We start from the raw sequence: 22,536 nt of genomic DNA on the forward strand, positions 1-22,536 counted from the left end.
ACACACACACACACACACACACACACACACACACACACACACACACACACACACACACACACACACACACACACACACACACACACCAGGCAGGAGGTAAAGCGTTGGCAATTCACCCGACACACCTCCATTTGCGCATTGCCCGAGCCGACGAAACTGAAGTGGAACGTCGACGAGACAACAAATGCTGCCATCGACGAGGCACTGGCTGAGGTGGACAGGTTAGCTTTTGAGCTTCAGTCAGCTAAATTTTTTTTTCAAAAATTCGCCCGAGGCCTTGCCAAATTTTGTCCCAATTTTGGAGTGACTTGTCCGTAAGCCATTCATTTAAAGGGAATCGACGACTGCTGAAATTATGCATTCCTGAAGGCAATGTCTTTCTGTTTACTTATTTTTATTGATACTAAAGCATGGAATAACTCATCTCCAGTTGACTTCCAGTTCTTTTACCTTAGCCACAATGAAGCCGAATTAATGGATGCCTTGGTTTACGCACAGTGTACAAACTTTATGAGTAATGGCAAGCTGCTAAAAGAAAACATAAAAAAAAAAATATGTCCTAATGAAATTCCGTCAGCTAGTCTCTTATCCTAGAAGGGGAATAATTTACTGTCCATTTTATTATTAATGAATGCTTCCAAGGTATGATATAACTGAGTGTTATAAATCAGACAGGTGACTGCAAAATACGCATGACTTTTGCTATTTCCCCAGAGAAAATAACGCATCCACATAAATGGATTTACATAAATTAGTTGAGCAATTAACCCACTCCGATGTTAAAACCTCATGCGATAAATCATTTATTGTGCTCGTACAAAACAACTTGAGCCTGAAAGTCCTTACGGCCCAGGATTTCCTCTAATTCAACCACCTCCACCTTACTTCTCTTCCCTACTGCTTACAAACGGTCAGGGGTTTATGACAGGATTCTTTATCCTCTCGTCTTAAAAGACACAGGTCTGTAGTTAACGACTGACCCACTAGAAAGAAAGGGAAGGGTGGACGAGAGGAAAAGTCGTTTCTTTTGATGCCGACTCGTAATTATAGCCCAGGGAGACATCATGTGCGAGCGTACTGCCGAATTGAAGGGCGTGGACAAAGGGCATGCACGTAGCTATTTGGGAAGGACGAACTTCCCGTCACACGCTTTGCCCGTGCTTTGTTACCTTAGCTTGAATTTTTGGGGACTAGTAATAAATTGCTGTCTGGTTGACAGGATGGCCTTAATCACTCCATAGCCAATCAACTCTTCTTCATCGTCACACTGTCAATTTCACAGCAGTGGATATCGTGGCATGCCTGGAGAGCTTTGTAACCACCTCCCCATTGGTATATGCGATTTTTTAACAAATATTTTAAGGTAAACATATTTGTGGTTAAATTAGAGGTCATATTAAAGTTGCTTAGTCAACCTCCAAGATTTTCCTTACAAGCTGAAAGATTGGGAGAGCGTGGAGAAACAATTTTCCTACCTTGATAGGTGCTCTTTTCTAGTTAATTTTATGATAGGATTTGGCAGTCCCATCTTGTTTTCATGTTTTAACCCCCATTTTCCTTTCAATTTTAAAACTGGAATCCTAATTTGTGCTCAGACTTACCGAGGATCTCGAATTGTGCGTAATGCGGTTCAACAAATATGGTCGAGATTTTCCAAAAACGGTGAACATGAGTCCCGATTCCTTCATCCAATTGGCACTTCAGTTAACACATTTCAAGTAAGTTTTATGCTCTAAGTGGCTAATAATAAACCGTTAAACTTTCCACTTTTCGTACAGCTATTTCACTGTTCATCCAACTTTGCCACGACCCAATTCCAGACGATCTAATTAAATGCCTTAGAACTTAGAACCATACTCGAGAATATTACAGTAAATTCAGTTGGATTTTCATCAAAATGAGTAATCTAGTCACTTTAAATCAATCAAACTAGTCTCTTGGATAAATAAATCTGAGCTTTCAAATAAAATAGAGAGCACTCTAGTGATTTATATTCCCTAGACAAATGGGTGCCTAATTTTGATAGATAACACAAAAAATCGTCCCCTACATTGGAAGCTAGTTTTGAGTAGAAGTATTTGGAATATGCAAGTCTCCTATGTCAAAAGAGAAGTACTTTTAACTTTAGAATGCACGGTTATCTTGTGGCGACTTATGAAAGCGCCTCCACCAGACGGTTTCAGCTTGGTCGGGTGGACAACATTCGAGCGTCCTCTGTGCCAGCTCTGAAATGGTGTCGCGCAATGACCGAAGAACTGGGCACAAACACGGTAACTCGCTTTTTTTAAATCCATCATAATCGCTTTGACGACGCGTTGAAGGAAGGCACTCCCTGGGCTCTAAGCCGATATGGTTTCTTACGCTGGCCCAATTAATAAGAAAGGAGAAGAGTGCTGTGGTTACTGTATTTGTTAATGTTGCCTACTTGTTTACTAATTTTCCGGGTGTTTTTTCCTATTTTTGTACATTTAGTAGGCTAGCGCAAATAAATGAACTCATCGCTTAAGCTAGAGCCGAATCTGCAGAAAATTTTTTGATTCCCTTAACGAATCAACTCGAAATATATGAGGTCCAAGTAAATAAAAAGGCGCAAGTTTTTAAGATTGGAAAGAAATTTATGATAAAGGTTACTTGAAGGCACAAGTGAGGTGTTTTGAATGATAACGGTGACGATGTGGTCATTCTCCCAGCTTAAAGCGCTTTCGAGCGAAGATGGTAGGCAGTAATACCTCGAGCAATTGCGAAGTTAAATTCTATAACTCGCCGCGGATCAAGAGGAATTGCAAATCTCGAGTTTCTGAAAATGATAGTAATGCCTATTTTTGAAATTTAACCCCAAATATGACCTAAATCATGTTCTTAGAGCACCTTACTATCAATCAAAAGCTAGTTTAGATCATAATTCCCCAAAAAATGTTTGACATGAAAGTAGACTGCAGTGCGCCTAATGGCCATTTGCCACACCAGTACACTTACCCCACAGTACATTGCTGTTACACCCACAGTATACTAACCCAGCCGGTGCTGTTTTCTTTTGCTCTCACAGTGAGGTAAAACTATGCACTGTCTGACATTTCATTGTCATTGTCAGAGGGGTAAACTAGATTACTTCATATCACAGAGGTCACACACCCAAGGCACAACTCAATAAAGTTCAGAAAATAAGCACCATATATACTGTATATTGGCGAAATGGATATTCAGCCCATATCAACCAGTCAATCAATCAGGCAAGTAAGCGAAAAAAATAAAATTTTACAGATTCATGATTAACCCGTGACTGCAAATCAGTTCGGTTCCAATGAAAAGTTTACGAGACCGTGGATTCTTGAAGGCGCAGGGTATATTAGAGATGGACACTTATAGAGGCACCGCATAAAGGCCTACCACGAATGGCATGTCAAAGGATGTCAAGCATTTTAGTCTTTGCCAAGTGTAGATGCATTAGAAAACCTTTAAAGAGCACACGCCCTTTAAAGGTTTTTTTTTGGAGTAAGACGTATAGTGCGTTCATACAGCACCTATCACAGTTGCCGTCCCACTAGACAGTGTGCCATTTGGGTTTGCAACAGTGAATGTACTCAGCCAAGTCTATGACCATGAAGCTAAGAGAATCAAAATATGTTTTGTATTCACGAGTAACTTCGTTAAGCACGATTGTTGGCGAATCGTAGGCAGGAGACTTTTTCAAGAATGTTAATCAGTAAATGTTAACTTTTTAAACACGTTTTATTATGGTATGTGAAGTTATGTTGTTAATCTCAACCGATTTTTAACAAACTTGACCTCCTCCTTTTTTAGTTGGATGATCGAATACGACTGCTCCGCGCAGCTATGGATTGGCAAACCGAGGTGATGTTGGAGACCATTCTCGGTTACGGCGTCGACATTCACTTGCTCGGGCTGCAGCAGACGGCTCTAATGTTGGGGAAGCTCATGCCGAGTATATTTGAGGATCCCACATACAAAAAAGCCAACTGGTTTCGTCTCTCAACAAGCCAGGTGAGTGTTTTAAATGCCTAGTATCTCAGCGAATCGAGAACACAAGCTTGACTTTTGTGCTGCAGCAGTCACAATGCCCCTTTTGAAAGGTCCAGATTGACACGGGAGTATATCACAGGCAAAACAGTACCGTATCAATGCAAAAATATTACTATTCCATTCAACAAATGCTGGAATTGTGCACCCTATTATTACAAATCCCTTGTTTTCTAAAAACTTTGATCATTACTAGGTGCTAATGACTGATGGTTGTAATTAACAACCTCAATTCTGTTTTAGGGATAATTCACAGACTGAGTAGACCTAAATCGGAGTAGCTGTACTGGTGTCTAGGTAACAGACTTAGTTTAAAACCGACTAATCCAATGATTACTGTTACTGGACGGACGTTCCCTCAAACTTTCCATTTATTTGTTGTCAAAACACCTAATTCATGTCATCACACACACCTGCCAATGCATGAAAGTATACGGCATTATAACCACATAACAGAGCGTGGAAACGCTAGCAGAATTTATGCTGGAATATTGAAACCTTTGTATAGAACACATGGTTGCGCATTGGCCTGTCCTTCAGTCTTTAAATAAGTGGTCTAGACCTCTATTAACTCAGAAATGGTCCGATGACAGACGAGGCATAATTTGAGACGTGAAGGCCTGTAGGCAGTGAACAATAACTGGAATGCGACGACTTGGTTTTGAACTTTTTTGAAGTTGGAATGAGTCACACACACCACCTTTGCTCCTCAAAATTTCCTCAACAATTATTCTCTCGGTGGAATTTATAGGAACAGGCAGGTAGAGTTGCGTAGCATTAAAAAGGAAAAGGAAATTTTTAAAAAAAGGCTGTTGAGTTATCCAGGCAAAAAGTGGATTGATTAAGTGAAATACAGAGAGGAATACTAGTATTTAAGGTAAAGAGAGAAATCAGTGTTATTCCAGTGTCACTGTAGCGCCTCGAGACTCCCCGTACATACGGGCTGAGGGATTACCAGTATGGCCTTGAGGCCATACCACCCTGTATAAGTACATTGGCCGAGTTTTAAGTGCCCTGTTACTAAAATCGAGATTTGAACAAATAATTACCTCAGTGCATAGCCCTCATCCTTTTTTGGGCGCCTGCCCTGGCGACATCATATGTCAACCTCCGGCATCTGCCATTACAACGTAGTCGGTGGTGTAGAACAAACACACATGAGCCAACAGCACCGGTGGGTGGATTTGCGCGCAACTGCAATGGTATCTAACCATGTCACCGACCTCTTTTGGCAATTCTACTGGATTTGGAGTTTTGTCTCGTTAGGGAACTGTGTTGGGGGGAGGAGGATTGCGTTGACCATCTTGTATGTCCTTCGCTAGTTTCAAAGAAGGGTCATTCAGTAAGAGATGGCGTTTAAAGTGATTTCATGGGAATAAGGTATCACGTTTACACCTCCTTGTCACTTTGTTTCAACTTCAGTGCTTTTTAGTCATGTAATCTACCTGGGTTCGATCCGATTGGAGGAGATATGGAGGGGGTATCGCGTGTTCACTTCATTGGCACCTTCGTGCAGGTGCTATGGAAGGCTCGGTAACAAATTTTTTCAGATGGTTTACGACTAGTATGGCTTTGCTGGTTAGTAGCTTAAGGTGAGGGTCACCTTTAGATCTTCTGTTAGTGGAAGTCACGAATTCTTCCTTCGGCAGCATATGTCCTTCTACCCTTGCATTAAAGTCCGGTACTAGAAAATCAAAACCGTTTTCTCATAAGATCAGATTCGCTTTCCATTGCCACCAATGCAGCTTACCGAGGCTTTCCTGAAGACGAGAGAAGATGTGCTCCCAGGCCGAAAAAATGTATTGTCAGCATGGGGAAGGGCGGAGGGGTGGAATGCAATGCTCGAATCTTAAGTGCCCCGTTACTAAAACCTAGTGTTAAACAAGCAATCAAAGTATTACACTACAACCAGACCTTGAGACCATAAAATGGAACAACTGCGGCTGACAGTCTGGAGTGGGATTCTCATCTAACGTATATTCTATAACCGTATCACAGAAATACAGAAATTAAGGACGCCTCTTATATTCATTTATTCAAGATTAATTAACTCTTCTGTAAAGCTATTCTAATCAAGATTTATTTCCACTAAACAAATCACTCCAATTATTGTCAAGTGGACAAATTTTCTTACCGTGTGAATGCGTTCCAGGAAGTGGGAAAAAAACAAACCCTTAGTTGGTGGGAAAGCTTGACGTAGTGATAGCTTGATTCACTGAGGCTTTGAGTGTGTCTTTCCTCTCAGAAATAAAGAGCATGGAGCAAATATCCACATTTTTTCAAGTTACCTTCTTTGATTTGCTTGGAAATACGCCCTGGTGTCCACAGACTATGGTCATTTAATGAACCTCAACAGATGAAATAGTTTGCTGGCTACTAACACCTCACTTACTGGCATACTAGCGCCTCGTGTAGTTCAACCTAAAGGTTGGTGTCTGGGTAATAAACCCTTAAAAGTGCAAGATAAAAAGAATTCTTGGAAAATTATAATCCAAGGAATATTTACTACGTTTAGTTTGTGATTTGTCCTTCAAAAACCATTCTGCAGACGAAAAGATTCTTAAAGAACTCAGTTCGACTCAAGGCAAATGCTGCTGCTCAAATATAGAAATGGTGACAAACTTATTAGCTTTAGTTCTATTATAACTGACATTTTTTGGCTTTTAGGTACCAACTACAATGGATACATTCATGTGTTACGGTGCCGTGGTGCCGGACGGCTACGGTGCCGCTTATAACCCCCATCCCAACAACATAGTGGCTGTAATCAGCTGTTGGAAGAGTGATCCCAACACGAACGCCACGCGATTTGCTGAGCTGCTTGAAGAGTCTCTTGTGGAGATGCATGATCTCGTCTTATCGAATCCGGAGTTGGCGATGCAAAAGTCGCCCGAACCAAATCAGTGGACGATTCCAGAGGAGATAACAGGAGTCCTTGATAACTAGCATTTACTCTCACGTAGTAGAATAGCTGCAATACATACTACCTTATTCCAGTAACAATTAAAAAGATACATATGCGGCTTTATGCCAACCCTCAGTCAATTCGGCTGGTTGTGATCTGTAAAAAAAGTTGAGAATGTATTTCCTCATGAGGAATAATGGGAAATGCTTAATCCACACTGCAGTAGTAGACATCTCATACATTTTGCCGTTGTGTAACTACTCCAGATAACAGTTTTGCTGTCTTTGCACAGAGTTATTTGCTTCATTTCAAACTCATTCTATTCTCTCCTGTTTGTAACCCTGTGTGACAAATATAATTCAAGAGGTATCCTGTCTTTACAATTACAGTGACGAAAATTCAGCAGTAAATTATCCTGTGGAAGTTTGTTCTTTGGGCGAGATGTTGAAATCAAACATTGGAAGGAAACACAATATGACACATTATGACGTATTTTAGGCTTTAGCAATTTTGGGGCTTCCAAGATCGGCTTACCTCCAATGCTACTTGTTTCAAATAGTAAGACATTCATTTTTAAAGCGATCTTGAAACATTTTGGCGTGCGTTTTCTCGCTCACATAGTTATCTATGGAAAAATGATACCAATTTTTTTATGGAGAACAAAATGTAGCCAGTCCCTGAATCCTTCCTGAAGTCGAAGGAAGTAATAATACCAGTGTGGAATATGTATTGTCGGCGTACAGATGAATTGAGGGTCACTGACGTGGCCCAGAGACAATACCCCCACCAAACGTATAAGGTCCAGCCCTCAGTATCCACATAATAAAGAGGAGAGTTACTCAGATAACCAAAGTGTTGCAATAACACTTAATGAAGTATAGGGAGGAAACAGAAAATTGGTGCTCACGAGTAATCTTCTGTCAGGCAATCATCGATTTGAAATAACGGCGAGAAGTAACTGCTTCCATACAATGCGCAATACCTACTAACTTGCACAAGTAAAACGGTTAACTTTCGTCAGCCGAACAATGAGCAAAGGCGGTAAGGTGTCGGCCTTAATCACACATATTGCACTAGTCATCCATCCTATGCCTTTTAGTGTCCTCAAAGAATACGAACCATGTGGTATCCCCGAGTTCGTCAATTTATTTTGAAAATAAAGTCGTATTTGCATGAAGGAATTAAAGTTCAGAGTGTGTAATACCATTAAATGTGGTACTTTTTTGAGTTGTTTGCCACATCAGGGAATAAAAAACGCTAAAATGCATTAGTGTGGTCATTTTATGCATAAATTTAAAAAATAATAGATAAAATAATTGGCAAAGATCAATTCAGATTATATGATGCTAAAGGAGGGCACTTTATAAAAGTAGTGCTATATAAAACGATGGAGTAAATTCTAGTTATAAAGCGGCTGTGACTCCGTAGTGATTTGAACTTTATTTGCCCATATCCAAATGTAAGGTCCCTTGCCTCTTGCATTATATGCTAGCGGCTTGTAATGTGGCCTTCTGGCCATACCAGCAGCATTGCTGCTTTAACGAACGCCAAAAATAAGCTATTCTCCTCTTAGTGGCACGTCTTTTTACGACTTCAGGCAAGGTCCAAGGCACTGCAGCACACTCATACAACCATTTCTGCAATGTAAATTGTGTGATAATCATGTTACTCATATAGACACAGTAGATTAACATTTAGCTCAACCGTGTGCCACAAGTCCTCGTTTGTGTTGAGTATGTATAGACTGCCCAAGTAATGTGCATTCATTCGTCCTCAAAAAAGTCTTAAAACGCTTTAGTAGAGCTTACAAAACCAAAATAGCAAACAAATAAAATCATATCTATAAACGTTTAAGGCATTATCTTTTATTTTTTATTAGTCGTGAGGAAATATATTAGTGATTGCTTATGCAACGTTTACTATGTGCAAACAAAAGGCATTTTATTGGCAATTATAATCTTAACTTACGTTTTTTATAAAAATTCTAACTTTCTAAAAAAATTAATAAATATTGGTGCCACCCATTTTTGTTTAAGTTTATTGAAAGTAAAAAAGTTGTCCGCCCTTTAACAGGCGCTTCTTAAAATAATGAGCGTAGGTGCACTATTTCGCCCCATCTAGCATTGATGTTGGATTGTTTACTACTTATTACTATATTACATAAATGTAAGCACTTTAATATAATATAAATGCTGCACTATTGTTTTGTTTTTCGGTATATGGTTATTCTTTGAGGTCCAGCACCAAGTCGAAGCAGTGCACGAGATTTTAAACCTTTTTTAAAGGGTTCTATTTTATTTATTCTAAACAAACCACATGATAGTCAATACATTTTGGGAATCGCAAGGGCCTTGGGGTTGTTTTAATGGCTCGCTTCAAGTCGGTTATGACTTCATCCTTATCACTCCGTTCATTAATATTAAGCACGTCAACTTAGCCATGAGTTTTATGTGCCAAATCTAAGAGTGTATAAGCAGTAGTAAAACTTGTTTCATTAATAAATCAGCACCTGTAGCTTTTATCTTTATTAGCCAAAATAGGGTGGTTTTGGGATTTTTTTCATGCAAATTTCGGTTTGATAAAAGCAACTCCCATCATGTCAAGTTGATTTCGTTAACAAAAGATTTTTGGACTGTCTAAAATAACGTGTAAACTTTTTTAAACAAAATAACTATAGTTTCTTTTTGTTCTTCTCGCTGACCTTTAATATATTTAAGTGATGAGCAACTAAAATGACAGTCGAAGCTGTTGAGAAAACTACTGCTGAGAAGAAGGTCAAGACAATCAATGTCCGGGTTTTGCACCTTGATGAAACTGTGCATGATTTCAGTCTTCTTGTAAGTATTTATTATGTATTCCTGTCAATTGCTGCTTGTGCAACTCCCTACTTTTACTTTTTTAATTTTATAGCATCATGCAAGTGGTGCCGACCTTTATGTGCAAGTGATACGCAAGTTCAACATTCTCGAATCAGATTATTTTGACCTTGAATTTATGAATGAAGATGGAATCAGGGTAATGAAGGCCTATCTTTTACAAAAATAAACATTAATATTTCAGAGTACATAAATATGGTTGTTTTTATTTGAAACCATGATACTTTACAAAGAAAGTTAAGTCCAAACCAAATTACAGTATTCTTGGTTGCAACTATTTGCATATATATATCAGCTTTAGTGTTTCTTTGATGAAATGAGATCTCATGTCTATTATACATCCTACATTTCACAGTATTTAAGGGGTTACCTTTGTAATACCATTCTTTATAGACGAGTTACGGCTTCCTCTGTAAGAATTCATCGGAAAAGGATTTGAATTGTTTATTGTTTTAAACGCCAACTGAACGAATTTACTAAAGACTGTTTTTCAATTATAAAATGAATAAATTTGCTCGGTCAAAAGCCTAGTGTTGAAGTCGAAACCAAACTAATCTTTGATCAAGCTGCATATCAGGAGTAATGCGCTATTTCATGTCTGAAAATGATTTGGACACATAGATACCTTTAAACTCATTTAAAAATTCGTATTCAAGTGGTAACTTTTTATTTTCAAATAAGTGTCATAATTCCTTGTTTGCTTTTAGTGCTGGTTGGATCATACGAGACCCTTGGTGCGCCAGATTGTCCATGGCAAAGATTTGGTTTTCCGATTTTGTGTAAAGTTCTACACACCGCATCCGAATCTTCTTGAAGAAGAATACACGAGGTAAGGTATAGGCTGAGCTTACAAGCTACCAGTCATTCAATGCAGCATTTCATTTAAAACAATCCCTACTTCTAAATTATTTTAACGGGAGTTAATGCATAACGTAGGAGTCCATTAATCGTCCCTGTCCGTAATTTTGGATTATGATATGAAATATGCGTATTTGTGCAAGCTGAGTTTTGGGTATGCGGTATCTTTCCCAGCACTGCTATCCAGAGCGTGGCTTGAGTCTCACTTCGTGTATATTCAAGGCTCGAGTTGTTTGCTCAAACTGGTCTTGCATACAATATTGCTAAGTCGGTTAAATTTTGGCTTTTCGGATGAGAGTCAGTCGCTCACAACTTACTGTCTTTCACGGTCTGTGCTTTGACCTAATGAATTTGGCATGCTGCAATGACCCTTCTTCCTTAAATATCACATCTATCCAAATTTATAGTCATTAAGCAAAATGGTATGGTCTTCGTAAAATTGAAGCATCAAAATCCTCAACTTTTACGTTACGACCAGCCTATTCCAAACGGCATCATTTTTTCTACTCAATTAATTCAAAGTGCCCTCTTTAATTGCGGAGCGAAGTACTGTGTGTCGAAGATGGCTTGCAGTGTCCCTATATTTTTGTTGACGTTGAGGGCACTCTTTTCGCACACTTATGCTCATTTTCGAGAATTGTCTATAAGTACGAACAACCACTGATATCCTGATGACATGCTCAAAAATCATATTTTTTTTTCATTGTAGATACTTATTTGCACTGCAGATAAAACGGGATTTAGTCACTGGTGTTCTGATATGCAGCGAAAACACGGCTGCTCTTCTTGGGTCTTATATTGTCCAAGGTAGGAACCAACTACCTTTTAATCATGTTTAACAGCAGTCAGTTTACTACTTATAACATTTAATTGCATGATAAAAATGGGAAAACTTACTCATCACTGATATTTTTTCAATACCCCAAAGTGTGACGGTAATTTGTTAATTATCCTTTGAATGAGAAGTACAACAGTGGGGTATCATAATTAACATTAGAATGTATGAGATAGCTAAAGTATTTCCTGAAATGATTAAAAGTTTATTTTACGACTGTTGAAAGGTGTGGTGAATGCAAATTGGAGAGATATTGTTGGAGGAATTAAACTGTCAAAATAGAACCGAAGCTCGGGCAATTCACCAAGAGGTAAAATTTAGCAGCAGATTTATAATACCTGGCGCAGGGGGATGCAGCCACATTGTCGCATTGTAAAGCCTCTGAAACGCAAATGCTTGGATTAAACCATGTAGCCTTCTAAGTTTTCTATAGCATTTCACAGTCCAAGGCGTAGATTTTATAAAAAATCAGGACCATTAAGTTTACGAGAAGCTTGTGGTTAAATTAGGATTTGATACCTCATGTACGAGACTAAATGTATGAAATATTGTCAGTCACAAACACAGACATCTTCAAATATGGCACGTCTCCATTTTGCAATCATATTATGTGATATTCGTAGATTTTTCATGGCTGATAAGTTTTCCTCATCATTACAAACCCACTTCATAAAAGGGGTTACACTGTGTGTTGGTCCTGATTGAATAAACAATTTTTGTAACTGATGGCTACCCTTTTTACTCCTAAATATATTTACTGAACACAATTTCCGTGACATTAGCTGAGATTGGAGACTTCATTAAGGAGGAGTATCTAGACATCAGTTATCTACGAAACTTGAAAATCCTCCACGAGCCCAACGACGATCGACTGAGAAGGGTCATGGACTTCCATAAAAATCATATGTAAGTGCACCAAAGGCTACTTTTATACATGCTTAGAATAGCATTAATTGTTTTGGGACAAAGTCGGTTGGTATTATTATCTAGACTGGTCTGAGGTAGCTTTTTTTATAGTTGTTCATTCACGTCTTATTCAACATTTACCTTTTCCAATCTCCGAAATGCATCTTTAATTAGTTTCCATGATTTTTTCTTGGAAGCCACATTAAATTATACTTCCGTTCCCCAAATCCACAGCTTTAGGAATAACTTATTTGAAACTGTAGGTTCTTAAGTGAGACTGACAAGTTTCTGGATTCGTTTAGCTAATTCTTTATCCAAGGACAATTCGAGGATTATTGTTAATTGAGCATTTGTTTTTGTTTAGATAGCTTTCATTAAATCACTGCTTTTTCTCAAATATTGGGCTTTAGGATTCATATTTACTTCTGACCACTATAATTCATCCGCCAAATTTGTTTTTGTCATTTTTGGGAAACTTCGCTGAAACGAGTTAAATTTGGTTCTTAATTTCCTTAGCCCAGGGAAAAGGGCAGTTTGTCCTGCTTTCAGAAGACAATACGCTTTATCTAGTCGTCACACGTTTTCTTGTCAAAATTGAAAATTTGCTGAAATTTATGACTTGATTTCCTAAACCCAATGGTCACTGGAGCGTGCTGTTTAGCAACATTTTGTCGTCCTGAGTGACCTGGCTTTTAAGAAGGGAAAAATACTTGTGTACCCATTGAAGAGAAGAAAAGCATTTAGTTGATTTGATCATACAAGGTAGATGATGGTATGGCGGGAAAAATCCTTACAGAGACAATCAGGCAACGTTTTTGTTCAGAAAGTAGCTATAGCATTAAATATTATCAAAAATAATGGAATCCATCCAGGAAAGCAATCTTTCAAGGGGTGCTTTCAAAGGCATTAAGTCTATCCTCCCGTTTCACTTCAAGACTCTCAGATGCATAAAAATCGTGTTTTTTTTGAACTTATAAATATTGCAACAAGGAAGCTTTGCTTTCCATAAATTCACCTTTACCCACTTTGATGTCAGTATGAAACCTTGTATCTGGTGGGAAGTAACTGTCTGAGAAGAGAACACTGGAGCTCTTGCTCCAAGGAGACGTTTTTCAGATGCAGTGCCGGCTTGTTGAGAGAGAAGCAAACATATTTTAAAGGCTTTTGCTTGAAGACAATTTATCCAAAACATACCATCCGAAGCCACCACCTTTAAAATGAGTGAAAGTTTGGATGCAAATCACTCGCAAAGATTCATTTAGTCACTTAATCCTCACGGACTAAAGCTTAATTTAGATGTGCTGCCATGGAGCCGACTTAATTGGTTATAGCAACTTTAAAATCCTCCAAACTCATCTTGTCTTTATTTTCGGCTCTCTGTTTCTGTGATTTCAAGTGAATTCCACCAAAGTAGGGGTTAGTCCATACGTGCTGTTTATGCAAGAGCTTATTAATTACCATTTATTTTGTCTTAGTATTTACTCGTTTTTGAAGAACTGGTGAGTATAAATTAATTAAGCTATTGTACCACCTGGATCCTTTCCAGAGTACAAAAGAAGCCACAATACCAGGGCAGATTATGTATTGCAGACGTACAGGCGGGTTGGGAGGGCCTGCTACCACAACCCAGATGTCTTGCCACCCAGCGGACATACAAAGATAGAGCCTTAAGAGCCCGTGAAATCCAAGAGAAGGGTTTAACAAATAGTCAAAGTAATATAATTATCACATTTGCGGGATTCTTTCAGTTTGATTAATAATAAATGTGGATCATATAATCTACACTAATTAGTACTCGCAAACCGAACTGAAGAACTCCTCAAATATCTGATTGTGAAGTTGACTCCTCCTCGTTCATTTGAAGAGCAGAATAGTGTTAATTTTCACTACATGGTAATTATATCAGTCCTGTTAATATCGTCTCTTTTGGAGAGAATGAGGCAGAACCCTGACCGCTTCCATAAAAACGTGTGAGTGGAGGAATGCCACTTTTCGTAGCCATGTGACGGGGACGGTGAAGCGCCTATTGGCCGACGCAAAATCGAATCACCACAAGCTGCCGCCACCGCCGACTGGGGCATGGCAGGCCTGTCTGGCAGCCTCTAGGACTTATTCGAATATTTCTCCGCTGTCACCTCTCCTATGCACCTATTGCTGTTGTTCCAGACATCAAAAAGCAATTATGCAGGTGGAATGCAATGGAAAGCTTTGATAAAGTCGACAATGTCTCGAAACAATATTTGCGTTGCGGAACTTATTTGAATAAAAACTAGGCTTGCATTGTTTGTTCTTCGTGAATACGAATGTTGGACGCCTAATCAGTGGCAGATAGTAGCTACGGTGTATTGAAAGTGAATTTTAGCAACCGCTAGTGAAAGTTGTGATTGTATGCCGTCGTTTAACCAGCATTCTCATAAATGCTTCGTCGGAAGGCCTAATGATTAAATTTACTGCTGTATTAGGTGATATTCTCTGTTAAAACACTACTTTTTATTTTAAAAGATACATGAAAGAAAATCTTCAATCAAATTTTTATTTGTCCTGAATATCCTTCGAGTATGTCTTGTGGTAGTGTTTGTCTCATTGTAAGGATCATGTTTTCACTATTTGATTATTTCGGTGATCTCCAGGGCATATAAAATAAAATGGGCAGGTAAAATGCCTATTTTGAATTTTATTATAAAAATCAAATGCATTTTCGCCAAGTCCGGGTTAAGACACGTATATTAGGCTAAGAAGCAGACTCAAAGACCGAAAACAAATAAAATGACAAAAAAATGGCTGTTTGCCGTGTAAAACGCATTTGGTTTTGCAATCAGGTAACAGTTTACGTGCTTAGGAGGGAGGCCGCGCAGATGCTCCACGACGTTGTTATTTATCGCTTTATTTCCCTAGTGGAATGTCTCCGACGGACGCAGATTTCGCGCTTCTTGATACGGCAAGAAAGGTGGAGTTTTATGGTGTGCGCCTTCATCCGGCACGGGTAAGCGTTTGGTGGTGGTGTTTGCTGTTGCTGTTGTAAAAAAGAAATTACCATTTGAAAGTGCTTATTTTGCTCTCCACACTTTCAAGCTACTACGCAATAAAATGGCCAATTTACAACACAAACAAATACTTAGAAAATGGGTAGCAGTAATGAAGGATTTTAAAGCCATTAGCAGAAGACTGTGTTTCAATACAATTTTTGAAAAGCACATATTTCAAGCCCAATTTGTGGAATACATATATGTTTGAATTCTTAACTAGGAGGTCACTAGTGATCCCGTCTGTAGCCAAATAATTTTTAGCAGCCTCTTTACTGTTTAATGAAGGGTGAAAATTCACGTGGGGTGGGGTGTAGGGTGAGGATGTGCCACACGTAAGAAGAGTTAATCCTCGCTTGACAGCAAGAGAAATGGTAAATAAACAATTTACTGGACACAAAGCAGGAGCTCAGGAGTCTTCCACTTGATCAGCTTTTTTTCGTTTTATTTGGATTCTTTAAACACATTAAGCTTTTTCGGTAGTAATTTTAGTGTAATCGTCCAGACTTGGGGCTAATGACTTCTACGCGCGTACAAAATCTTTTTTTGTGCTTCTCAAACATACAGCTCCTTTTATGTGATTTTTAGTAACGGGAAAGCGGTTTTTATTAGGCATTTAAAGAAAAGCAATAATCTCAGCACATTTTACCATCATAACTGTCAAACGCCGAAGTGCCAAGTTGTCGAGTGTACTAAAAGTGTTCAAATTTGTCCTCGCTTTCACAACCTTTCGGGACGCCTAAGTTACCTCTGTGGCGTCCCAACACTGACTACTTTAATCCCGTAAAAGCTAATAATAAGTATTAGTTTCAAAATGCTACAAAAAGTAAATATGCGTGATTTTTGGGCCATTTGGTCCTGAAAAAATACCGATAGATTATAACTTCCTAGTGTGCTGACATTTTATCAAAATATGTTTAGCCATAGTTGGATCTTGCATTGGGGGAAAGGGATAAAGTCGACGAAAAATCTCGAGCAAACATGATCTGCGCGATTGAATGTTATACTTATGAATTAAACATAAGGACACACAATCCGTTTTTAATTCGGGCTCCATAAATACTTAAAAACAATATTGTAACTGAGAATTCCTCCCGGAAATAGTCATGAAAAATGTGCCTCCGATTTGGAATGCGTTGAAGTGTAATAAGTAAAATTTGGACCTTAAGTAGGTGGTGTTATACTTAGGCTTTTTTCTTGGGGCATTAAAATTGGCTCCTAAAATTCACTACCTGCGAAAATACCTGGGGCACCTACTTAAGACGTTGGCAAAGTGTATTGATGGATGTGTTCATTTCCTCAGTTTATTCCATCAGTCAATGCGAAAGTAGATCGGTTTACTACCCACTTTTCCTCCTTCAATGAAGCAGAAATAAATTTAAATAAAATTGATGGTGAGTTGAAGAACTACCCTTGATTTTCTATTTCTAACCAGATGACTAAATACCTTATCTCCCCAATTTCCAAGCTTGAAGAATGAGCAAATGAGAATGATTGGGGAATAGTTTGTAAGTGAATTCGTTTTTAATTCACTGAAACAAATACGTGGTTTTAACGTCCTGAGACTCTCCCGAATACGGAAGAAGGCACAATACTTGGGCAGAAAGTGTATAGCCGACATAGAGAAGGGCTAGGGTGCTACTGACCTAGCCCGGACGCCATGCCGCCCAGGAGAAGTACAGTAGCGGTTACTGAAATACCTGCGAAACCAAATTGAGGAGTTAAACAAATTATCAAAGCAATAAATAGTCCCTCTCTCCGGTCGAGAGTCGTCCTCAGTGCTCCTCTTCGTCAATCTGCCGCATCAGCCATCACAACGTAGACGATGGTGTAAGATTAACACCTATGAGTCACATCTACCCAATTATCGAATTGGTGTGTAACTGTGGAGGTATTTGACTACAACGTCACTAATCCTTCCTAGCAATTTCACTGGATCTAAAGTTTTAAACCCAGTGTATAGGAACTGTATTGGGGGAAGGAGGATTGTGTTGGCCATCTCGTGTGTTCATCTCTGGTTGTAAGAACACTGGCCTCAAAGTAGAGCCATTTAATTAGAGACAGAGTTTGAAGTGATTTCATAATCTATCTGGATTAGATTCAGCTAGTTGAGATATGGAGGAGATATTGCGTGTTCGCTTCAGTGACACCTTCATACCGGTACCGTAGACAGCTCCACAGCCAATGTCACCCCACTTGTTAATAGCATTCCTCCACACTACGGGACTGGGGTAGTTGCCGAGGGTGGACGTCATTTTTACACCTTCTAGTAGAAGTCTTTACGGATTTATTTTATCAGCAGATGATGTTTCACTTCCTGTCACGTTAATGTTTACCATAGTGGAATAGAGATAAGGGCAGTTATCCTTGAGAATCAAGTTCGCTTTCCGCTGTCACCAATGTTCGAAAGAAGACGTAATCTCAAGGCGGAACATGTGTTACCGACTTGCAGAAGGCATAGCTCGAAGACTGTGCCGCCTAGCAGAAGTACAAGGCGGAACTTTAAGTGCTTGCGAAGGTTAAACGAAGAGTTGAACAAATAATCAAAGCAGTGCATGTATGCGCCTAATGCTTGCAAAAAGACATTCAAAAGAAAGTAAAATTCTTCAAAAAATGAGTGATTAAGATGTGCGTATTCCAAACTTAAAGTGAAATTGCCTTGCAACTTACAAAATGCTTGCACAATACATTTTTGGGTTTTTCGTTCCTTTATTATAGCATTTCCTGAGTTAGGTTAGTCTTGGTTATGCATGATGAGACATTGAAACCGATCAGAAATTGTGTATTAGAGGATGACCATGTCTCGACAAACCTCCCAGCTTTGAAATGGCTCAGGTTTTTTTGCTTTTTATTTGCAGGACATGGAAGGTCTTCCAATGAGTCTTGCTGTGACGCATTTGGGTCTAAGTGTGTTTCAAAATTTGACAAAGATCAACACCTTCTCGTGGGCAAAAATAAGAAAACTAAGCTTCCGCCGCAAACGTTTTCTGATCAAGCTTCACTCTATGGATTACGTGAGTACTCTGGTCACTGCAAAAAATTACGTTGGTGACCGACAAAATTGCCTCTCTCTAGCATAAAAATGCATTTTAATTTGGAACAGAATTCCATTTCATTACCCATAGTAAATGGAGGCAGCTGAATGTAGACATTTCACCTTCACATCGCTCTAGTTTATTCAAATTTTCTCAGGCTTTTCTCACTCAAAAAGCTGACCACTTTCCCCGTTCTTATTGATGAGCCTAAATTTAAGTAGTTCAGGTTTACGTTATTCAAACGGAGAATTCTTTGAATTAGTCTCATTACACGAAAAATGCTGCTAACCGATTTGTCTCCTTTTTATCTTTCGTGTCGCTACTGGAAGACAGAAATTCACAGCACCATTGAAGAGAGATTCATTAATTTTCTCATCACTAATGGCTCAACAATTCGTTTGACTGTAAACAATGAATTAATCTAACCTGCCAAATGCACGGAAGAAATCTTTTAAGAAAGGCTTCTTGTTTCTTGCCAAAACACTGAATGGAATTGATGGATTTGTAATTTTTTGCCGCCTTAACAGGATGTTATTGAGTTTCTCTTCGACACGCGAAACGATTGCAAACGGTTTTGGAAGAAGTGTATCGAGCATCACGCCTTCTTCCGGTGCCCTCTTCAAGAAAGATCATCCCAACGGCGACCAAAAGTGGTCACAAAAGGCTCCTCTTTCCGGTGAGCATATTTTGATGACTTTAGTTAATAAACTCACAAATGAAAGTTTATTTTAAGCATTATAGTCCTCCTTTGTACTTATCAGAAGGAACAGAAGCCATTAATTCCAAAAGTTCATAGACAGGTATAAATTCTCCATATAGTTTTATCATTATTAAGTTGCTTAGTTGATTTTTTCCGTGGACAAATTTATCTTCATTGTGTCAATTTTTGTTGTTTCATAAATTGCCTTGACACGAGAATCAAATTACGGACCAAGATTCTTCGAGTCCGTTTGTCAAAAATAAAACGTTCCGTAGAGTAAAAACATAATGGACCACGTAAACGAATGCGAGCAATTGCCTTCATTTTTGCATAGGGGTTCATTAAAAATTTGCCATAATATATATTCAAAGCAAATCTATCAAAACATAACCTGAAAATATACACCAAATATTGCATTTTTTTAGTTTCTGTTTTGTTTTATAATTACTTATGCATGTTTCCTTCTTCGGCGCATCACCTAGCGGAATTTGTGAGCATTCTAGTGATAACTTTTTGGCTGTAGATTCGGCCAAAAGTTTGATGCAGCACTCGAGTCCTGGCCAAATATTTTGCAGCACCTCGAGTCTTCCCCGAAGACAAAGGAAGTCATAATACTAGGACCGAATGTGTAGGGGCGGGGGGACCACTGGCATGCCCCCGAGGTCATGCCGACCGACGGAAGCACATAGGCGGAGCCTTAAGCGCCCGCAAAATCCAAACGAAGCGTTAAACAAACACTCGAATTATTACATTCTGCCAACCGCAAGGGTGAGCGTACCAATGTGCAGTGGAAAGGAGATGCAATTTATTCATACCCCTAAGAAATAGAAATTAAAATAGAACTATTTAGCAGTGCCAACAGTGCTGACCGAATGAGCCTTGGATCAAGTAATGACCGAGTAATGGAGCATATGAAAATGGCGTGATCATCAGAGATAAAATGTTCTCTCAATCATGAAAATTTCATAAATTCGCATATTTTTGCCGAAAAGAAAATGCCTTTTTAGCGTGTTAGGGGACATGCCTTGGTTCAGAAATTGGCGATGGTGTTGGTCTATTTTAGGCGTGAAGTTCAATTCAATAGAACAAACGCATTTCTCATTGGTTTGTAAATTTGCCTTGACTCCGCAAAAAATGACAAATGCAACTCTGGATTAGGGACAAACTCAAGTTGTTCACCAGCGAATGCCTCCCAAAATGCGTTTTTTTAACAATACATGTTATTTACATGCGTTGCCCAAATGTTAGATTCTTGGATGATGTGCTTACCTCCATTGTTCGATGAGTCGAGAAGCATTCTGAATGGGTAATTTTAATTCAAGATCTAAGGTGTTCTAGGTAGTATTACTGTGGAGTCTTAAGATGTAAAATCTTAAGAGTTCGGGTAAGGTATGTTCCCCTAACTGCCATATCAGTGCATATTTCCGGCCAGATTTGGTTCCCGTGAACAGTTTATCTATGGTGCATATCGCTTCAGTATAAAGGCCTGGCACTAGAAGTTTCGACTGCATTCATTCAATAAACTGTTTAGAGAATTTTCTTAACTATTGGTAAGTTTTACTCTAAAATCCATAGTGGAGTTGTTTTTCCTAATAATTACTTCTGGAGTCATGAGTTAGTAAATTGAATGTTTATTTTTAGTTATATTGGCCGAACACAAAAGGAACTCATCCGTTTCATGCGTGAAAGCAACGTCCGAAGACCACCGTTCAAAAGGTTTGCGTATTTCCAGATAATAGAAAGGAGGGAAAGAATAAATTTGTCGCTTACTGGAACGTCAGCCACCAAATTTTCTACCCATTAGTTGGAAGTCCTATATGAGATGTTTCAAAGAAATTTGTTCTTTTCAAAATGGGCAAGCTATTTGGTTATAGCTTGTAATTCGCCAACTTTTTTTACTCAGAATGAGGCCGTCTGTTGTCTGCCAAAGTTTACCCCTGTACTTAGACAGCACTTAGGATCTGCACTTTAGAAAAAGTAAAAAAGGAAATTCTTTTGCTTTCCTTCCACGCAACTGAAATCGAATTCACTTCAGACCACTTCACAACCGTCAAAGTAGGTGTTGAACAAATCTGCGTGCTCCCTGTGTTTGCTTACACAAAAATATAGGCAGAACATCTTTTCGGATTGTAGAAATAGCCAACACTGAGGCAAGTATTCCTATACCTTCAATTGTAAGAAGCTGTTTCTTCTCTCATAGAAATGTTAAGGTCGCTTATTTTGTTAAAGGGGAGTAACATGTGTTTTGAGGGGAGGGAAATAAGTGGGGTCACTGTGGGGGTTTGCAGGCCCTCAACAGCAAGAAGAGCACATCCGACGATGCTGACGGGTCCCAACTACGCACACGCACGAATGGGCACCATGTCGATGACCCTGCGCTCCAAGTCCGCCGACCACCGGCGACACCAACTCTTCGACTCAAGTCAACTTCATCTCCATGGTGGAATCATCGGTAGTTCTCGCAACTTGCTGGACCAGGCTGTTGCCGGTGTTAACAGCGTCAACCAATTAAAGCGCGCTCACTCCAGCTTCGTTCCCAACGCCACTAACATCGGCAAGTCCAAAGTTCCTCCTTTCTATCTTCCGGCCTTATACTAATAAAGTTTTAAGTTCTAAAATGAATTGAATGATAATTAGATTTTAAATAGATGTCTGTAGATGGCGAATTTTTTTGTGCATTAACTGTTAAAAATTAGGAAGCACCTCCTTGTTCACTTAATAGTACCAAAAAAATGATTTTAGTTTCATAAGAGAAAGTAGTTTGTTAAAGTGGCACAAGTATGCACAGATCTTGTTAAACCTTAATTTTTTCCCCAGATGTAGAGGTTGAACATTTAGCCGGCAAATTAGGTTATTTCGGGTGTTTTATTTTGGAATATGAATTTAACAGTGTTTAGTGTTAACTTCATTTACCGTGTTTATAAATTGCAGGATTATCGACTGGAGCAGTGGCGACAAGCGGATACTCTACAATGGGTGAAAGCAGCAGCGGTGGTCACTTGGCTGGTGAGGGGTTGGACGCTGACGGCAAATCGCTGGAGGAGAGCGGTGGCGGCGGCGGCGGTGGGCGAGGTAAAGTAATTGGTCAGGAGTTAATGGGTACGATGGTGCCTCCCGCCGGCCTCGTCCGCACTGATTTCGATGGGCAGCCGAGTCCCGTCGCCACTGTCCCACCTGCCGTGCTCGCCTCCACAGCTTCGATCACTAATACCACCATGGCTAATTCTGCACCTACTGCGGCACCACCACAGCCTCCGCAGAAACCCACTAGAATGTCTGTTACGGGCTCTACTAGGCGACAGAATAATGAATTTGTCTACGGAGCTCATGTTAGTTCAATGAAGAATTTATTTGCAATGG

At 39.2% G+C, this 22,536-nt stretch overlaps 2 protein-coding genes across 2 annotated transcripts in view; both read left to right on the plus strand. All coding sequences in view use genetic code 11, as the record gives it.

Annotated features, from left to right (window-relative positions):
- EGR_03641 (Choline O-acetyltransferase) overlaps positions 1–6,984 on the plus strand; it is a gene marked incomplete at both ends in the record, with an annotated part of 19,965 nt that extends 12,981 nt beyond the window's left edge. The window contains 5 exons of the mRNA XM_024492890.1: positions 90–221; positions 1,596–1,718; positions 2,129–2,270; positions 3,802–4,002; positions 6,706–6,984. Coding sequence (XP_024352773.1) covers positions 90–221; positions 1,596–1,718; positions 2,129–2,270; positions 3,802–4,002; positions 6,706–6,984 — 877 coding nt within the window. The remainder of the gene's footprint in view (positions 1–89; positions 222–1,595; positions 1,719–2,128; positions 2,271–3,801; positions 4,003–6,705) is intronic.
- A 2,085-nt stretch (positions 6,985–9,069) lies between these two features.
- EGR_03642 (FERM, RhoGEF and pleckstrin domain-containing protein) overlaps positions 9,070–22,536 on the plus strand; it is a gene marked incomplete at both ends in the record, with an annotated part of 29,859 nt that continues 16,392 nt past the window's right edge. The window contains 15 exons of the mRNA XM_024492891.1: positions 9,070–9,109; positions 9,668–9,780; positions 9,854–9,958; positions 10,527–10,648; positions 11,387–11,484; positions 12,295–12,418; positions 13,965–14,131; positions 14,211–14,388; positions 14,417–14,548; positions 15,314–15,401; positions 18,300–18,455; positions 19,004–19,152; positions 20,818–20,892; positions 21,465–21,628; positions 22,108–22,505. Coding sequence (XP_024352774.1) covers positions 9,070–9,109; positions 9,668–9,780; positions 9,854–9,958; positions 10,527–10,648; positions 11,387–11,484; positions 12,295–12,418; positions 13,965–14,131; positions 14,211–14,388; positions 14,417–14,548; positions 15,314–15,401; positions 18,300–18,455; positions 19,004–19,152; positions 20,818–20,892; positions 21,465–21,628; positions 22,108–22,505 — 2,109 coding nt within the window. The remainder of the gene's footprint in view (positions 9,110–9,667; positions 9,781–9,853; positions 9,959–10,526; positions 10,649–11,386; positions 11,485–12,294; positions 12,419–13,964; positions 14,132–14,210; positions 14,389–14,416; positions 14,549–15,313; positions 15,402–18,299; positions 18,456–19,003; positions 19,153–20,817; positions 20,893–21,464; positions 21,629–22,107; positions 22,506–22,536) is intronic.

This window comes from Echinococcus granulosus (genome assembly GCF_000524195.1).
Source record: "Echinococcus granulosus chromosome Unknown EG_S00019, whole genome shotgun sequence".
Taxonomy (NCBI): domain Eukaryota; kingdom Metazoa; phylum Platyhelminthes; class Cestoda; order Cyclophyllidea; family Taeniidae; genus Echinococcus; species Echinococcus granulosus.